Source organism: Buceros rhinoceros, unplaced genomic scaffold (assembly GCF_000710305.1).
Source record: "Buceros rhinoceros silvestris isolate BGI_N320 unplaced genomic scaffold, ASM71030v1 scaffold1940, whole genome shotgun sequence".
Classification (NCBI taxonomy): Eukaryota; Metazoa; Chordata; class Aves; order Bucerotiformes; family Bucerotidae; genus Buceros; species Buceros rhinoceros.
In genome coordinates this window covers 17,435-22,872 of record NW_010391326.1, presented here as the reverse complement: position 1 = coordinate 22,872, position 5,438 = coordinate 17,435, and the positions used below count along the sequence as shown (strand labels likewise).

At 39.7% G+C, this 5,438-nt stretch overlaps 1 protein-coding gene across 3 annotated transcripts in view; it reads right to left on the bottom strand.

Annotated features, from left to right (window-relative positions):
• Positions 1 to 5,438, bottom strand: part of ERG (v-ets avian erythroblastosis virus E26 oncogene homolog) — a 32,811-nt gene that overhangs the window by 12,605 nt on the left and 14,768 nt on the right. For 2 of the 3 annotated variants that reach the window (XM_010141223.1, XM_010141231.1), the window contains exons 3-4: positions 2,499 to 2,702; positions 1,467 to 1,547 (exon numbers count right to left, since the gene is read on the bottom strand). In XM_010141223.1, coding sequence (XP_010139525.1) covers positions 1,467 to 1,547; positions 2,499 to 2,702 — 285 coding nt within the window. The remainder of the gene's footprint in view (positions 1 to 1,466; positions 1,548 to 2,498; positions 2,703 to 5,438) is intronic. The other variant, XM_010141239.1, reaches the window with a different exon arrangement.

The following is a 5,438-nucleotide window of genomic DNA, read 5'->3' as shown; positions in this document are numbered from 1 at the left end:
TTCCGAGGTCTTTTGAAAATCCCGCTCCAAAGTTCTTATGCCAGCAGAACAACTAATTTTCCTAATGCAGAAAGTAAAATCTCTGAACAGAATTAGTTCTGTTCTAACTTAAACTAGGACACTCACTCTCCCAATAACAGAAATGCAGACAATTTCATTCTGGTGAAATTAATTTCAAAATGTCATTGTCAGTGCACACATAGGGAAAAAGATAACACATGGAACTGCTGAACACCACTTGGATGTATGTGGAAATTGCTTGACAAACTAGAATCTAGAACGCCAGAGACGGAAAAGACCATTGAGACCATCTGCTTTTAAAAGGGCTTAAGGCTTATTCCAAACTCCATCAAAGTAAAAGGAAAACCTTTTCTTGCTTTTGGTGGGTTTGCAGCAGGCCTACAGCCTACAGTGGGACTTTACGTCAAGAAGCAAACATCTAAACTCAGGGAAAGATCTAATCTAGTTAATTTTGCTAGGAAACTCAACGCTATTTACCACAGTGAAACTAAATGAAGTATGAAAGAGGCATCGCAATCCAAGGTTTTCTTTGGTTTTTCTTTTGCATTATTCTTTGTATTATCTTTTTCATTTCTCATAAAGAACTGTTATTTCTGGTCACTGTAGGCAACTAATACTCTCAGGCATGATCATGCAATACTCCAAACATCTTCAGTATATATACCATACTACAGGTACAATGTCATCCTCTGTTGCACAACTACTAGACTGAGAAAAAATTTATTCCGAATTATTCACATAAGTATTTTAAAGACAGATGAAGGATAAAGACCTGAAAGACAGATGCTTTTGAGGTATATTCAGGATCGTATTTTTATTCTACCTATACTCAATACATTCGTAGGCCAAATTAACAGAGGGGTCACTATTAACGAAAATCATTTTACATTCAGATCAGTCTTAGTGAACGTTACAACATCAAACATAGTGGAGTTTCCACCTCAGGTCCCATATAGGTGACAAATGTGATAACCTACCTGCCTAAATAGGAATTTTATTGAATTATCTGATATATACTGCATAGGAGGGGAGACAGTCCCCATTCACCAGAGCCCACAGCACTTAGGCAAGCACTGAAGCACTTTTGAGCTCCACCAATCTTCTAGGGATCTGTGAGGTAGGTCTGACAATACAATCAGACAGAGTGAGAGAAAAAGTCCTCAGAGATAAAGGCCCCAAGTGTGCAGTCTATCATGTGTCAGGGACCCCACTCTCTTTCAGGACACAAGGAATTACCAGTACAGAGGTCATTTTTGCACCATCTGGCCCTGCGTTATCTCACCTTTTTTCTGCGTGTTGTGCATAAAACCCTTACACACAGCAAGGAGAGGATATGCTTGTCTCCCTCCTGATTTACCGTTTCCATTTTTAGCAAGCAACCCATAAAAAGGAATCCTGTGCTTTTAGAAGATGACCTATAGCAATGGGAGCAGTGCCAGCATTACCTGTGTTTCTAGCATGCATTAACCGTGGAGAGTTTTGTAAGGCCTTATCAACATCATCTGAAGTCAAATGTGGAAGAGGAGCTACAAAACAAAACAAAAAGCAACACCAAAATGAAAAAAAAAATTGTGGATTATCTTTTTAAATCATATTTTCTGCTGACAGGATTGTTTGAACGTGAGTGTACTGACAGTCAGTGTCAGTCTGCAGTTTGGAGGGAGGCGTCTGTGCTACAGCTTGAACTAGGGCATTCGTTTAGTCAATGTTATGAATGCATAATGCTTCTCATATTGACAGTGTGCGTGTGGAGAAGACTGCACCGCACTGGTGTTGCAATGCTTGCTTTTTTCTTTAAAAACCATTTTCACTTTAACTTCTTTAAGCTGAGGCAAAATTTCCTCAAGCTTAGATGAAAGCCCTCAGGCCAGGAATTCACTAGTCCCGACTTCTTTCCCTTTGAAATGCTAGCCATGCAATGTAAGTAAATTGCATTTGGACTTCAGTGACTGTTCCTTTTTTCCCATGAATTTACAGACCTTTTATTCAATTCAGTGAAACCTTCGTGATCCTATTCAGAGTAGAGAAAACTGCTGTCAGTCCTTAGAATCATGCCTGGCACTCTCTTTATGAATTAGTTTGCACTCTTGTTTAGCATTCTCATCACTAAAATGGAGAGAAATGAGTTCGTGACCAGAAAAAACATTAGCACTGAATCCCATATGATTTTCTTCCTATAGTATGCTGATGAAAATGCTGGATTTCAATTTGATTTTTCTCTGAGATGGACATGTAGAAATATTCCCTAACTCTTTTCTTTGATGAACACGAGTGAAAGCCAAGTGAAATTAATGGGAATCTTTCCATCAAACTCAAAAGGCTTTGGATCAGGCTATGTTCTTAGGGACAGTGGCATTTGCAACAGACCTTTGAACATTTGAAAACCCAGCTCAGTGTATCCACACCATTAAATCTAAGACTGATATCAGCCACAGATTGATTGTAGCCAACACTGTAATGACAGAAAACTAGCTTACTCTCTCTGAGGTAGTGTAGGTGTGACAGGAGTATATCTGCATTGTAGCTTGGGGTGAGTCGCTGGAAGTCGTCTTTTGTCATTTTACACAACTCCTTCCCATCGATGTTCTGGAACAACAAGACGTCCACGTCTGGGAGACCATACTCCTTCACTGCCCATTCCAGCCACTGGCGTACATGATCTGTGCTCCATAACGTAGGATCTGGTGGTATTACAAAACAAAAAATAAGGCAGAGAGGGGAGAGTGCTGATGCGCTGGACCAGTACAAAAAAAAAAAAAAAAAAACCCACAGCCAAACTGAAGAGATCTTAATCCCCTGTTTACTGACTGTTTGAGATGTGTGAGTAGTTAGTTTATCCTGTTGAGTGCAAAGGAGAATAATTGTCCGTGAAAAACTATTAGGGAAGAGCTGCAAGCTCTGTTCATTAACAACAAACCCTCTGCTGTTGAGCTTCTTCTCCCATTTGGTTCTTTTATCTTGGGGTTTTTTTTATCCATTATTATCCACAGATTAACATAGACTCCTGTCCTCACGCAGAGAAGACCCTTTAGAAAAGTATTTAAGAGAGTCCACTACCAGCACTGCAACTTTTATCTGAACAATTTTCAAAGCTCTCTACCAAATTTGTATCTTTGTTCAAGTGAAATTTCCACTCAGATCAGAAGTACTGTTTCTTGGGCACAGGCTAAGTAAGCACTCACAGATTTGGCTAGATATTTCATACACTAGAGTGGGTCATATTAAAATATTCTGAATGCCCTTTCCTAGACTGCTGTGTTCTACTGGTGTATGTTACCACACCTGTATGAGTTTTTATTTACTACCTGAAGTACTGGCAACACTCTCTGTGGAAAACAAGAAGAACCAGTCCAGATTTTTAACAAAACGTAAGCACAAATACCTTGAGGTTTTGAATGAATCCTTGATTTTAGCTTGCTTCTTTTTTTTCCCCCTCTACACTCCTCCTTTTCTATTTCTCTTCTATGCTGCTTTTCACTACTCTTGAGTTACAGTAAGCACCTACGAACATGAAGGTCCCTAAGGATCTGCAGTGCACATCCCCATAATGGAAGACAGCTTCTACCATGAAGAATTTATACTTTTTTTTGCAGAGAAAAGATTAAATCCAAGGGAAAAAAATTCCTCAGGAGTTTTTGCCTTCTGAACTAAATGACTTTGAGATTCTGTGATATCTTGAAGACTGACAGAAGATAAATGGCTGTAGTCCATCACATGAAAGTCTGCAGAAGGACTGGGACTAGAACAACAGTCTAAATAGCTTTCTTGTGGCTTAAATTCGATGCCGTTCCCTCTCTTTTGACTGTTATTCAGGCTGGTTTGAAAGAGCCGAGGAGCTCTTCCCATAGGCTAGGAACAATTCCGTTTGTGATGCTGTTGTTTACTCCCAATCCTTTCCCTATTAGCGCCTCCCAACCTTCTGATTCTTCTTTTGGCATTTTAAGCCCTTGCAAGTCAGAATATTTAATCTTCTGGAGCTTCAGAGGACTCCTCTGTTCTCTGAAGTACATTAAAAAACACTTAAAAGAACCTCTCCATCTGGTATGAAATATATAGCAAACTAGAGACATGCAAGTCTGGATGAGATTGCCCACACCAACTACATTCAGTTTGGTTTGAAGTAGACAACCAAACACCAGGAAGTTTACCAAAACATTTTGATTATGCCTAATCATTTTAAAATGTCTTATTTATAACAACTAGAAAGCTACCACAAGTGGAAAAGTGAACTTCACTTTTTTTATTCCTAAACATTGCCACCTGAGTTGCACACTGCCTAAGTGGCAGTCAAACAAAACCAGATTATTTTTATCCATACATTTCTTCTAGGGACTCTAAAATAGCACAGCTGTGGCTGTGACCATCTTGTTCCTTTAAGGTCACCCAAATTCACTTCAAAACACACCTCCAGGAAAACACGGAGAAAAAAAAAGGTCTTGCTGAGTTAATCATGTTAAGGGTTACTAAAAGTCTAAAAAAAGTGCCCAACACCAAGAAGACAAGTGTTTTAGAAGAATGTTCAAGTGCTGTGAATTTCAGTGTGGTCTGCTTCCAGCTGGTGGGACACTTCGTTACTCAGTGCATCATTCTTCTGTCTTCAGAACAGAACTGTCAATATCATTGCAGGGGTTGCTGCAACATATTTGTCCACACGTATCTTGACAAATAACTGAAATAATCACAGCTTGCAAAATTGTCCACAGTTAGTACTCTTGCATGTCTTAGCAACTGAAAAACTGTAAGAATATTAAGCAACATAGCAGTAGCAGAAATGTTTCAGATAGGCACATCTCTGCTGGAGAGGAACTATCAGCAAAACCCCTTCTGTTTGCAGGTTGAAGGTGTAGTTCTATGCGGAGTATGCCCAGTGGTTTATGAACACCCTTATACATCATGATGGTCTAACACTTTGACTTTGGAGAGAGGTATGCTAATTATTTTGCAAACAGAGGCAACAAACCTTCCAGTAAAGATTGTCTGGAGGACAAGGCACACAGGAGTAAAAGCCTTCTTGTTCAATTAACTGCTGAATCCTGCAACCAATCTTGCCAAGGCTAACCAAGAATTTCTCAATTTTGCTCTTACATTGCAGTGGAGTTGTCAGTTTGCTTATTAAAATGTTGTACAATGCCCAGACTCTGGGGATAATCTAGGCAAATGCTTTTCGTGTACTGTTTGATTTCACAGAGGCTATTGTGTTTTGAGCATGCTGAGGGCTGGACTGCATTTGGTATTTGCAGGAATATAACGTAGTACAGCGATCCTTTCTCTCCCGCACACAATCTGCACCCAGTACTCCATGGTGTTAGGAAATGGGAGTGGCTTTTCATTTTCCCGACTTTAGGGTGAAATTCTCCAAAAGGAGCCGAAGAAGTCAGTTAAGGTCTGAATGCCTGAAATCAGACAGTTCTCCTGCT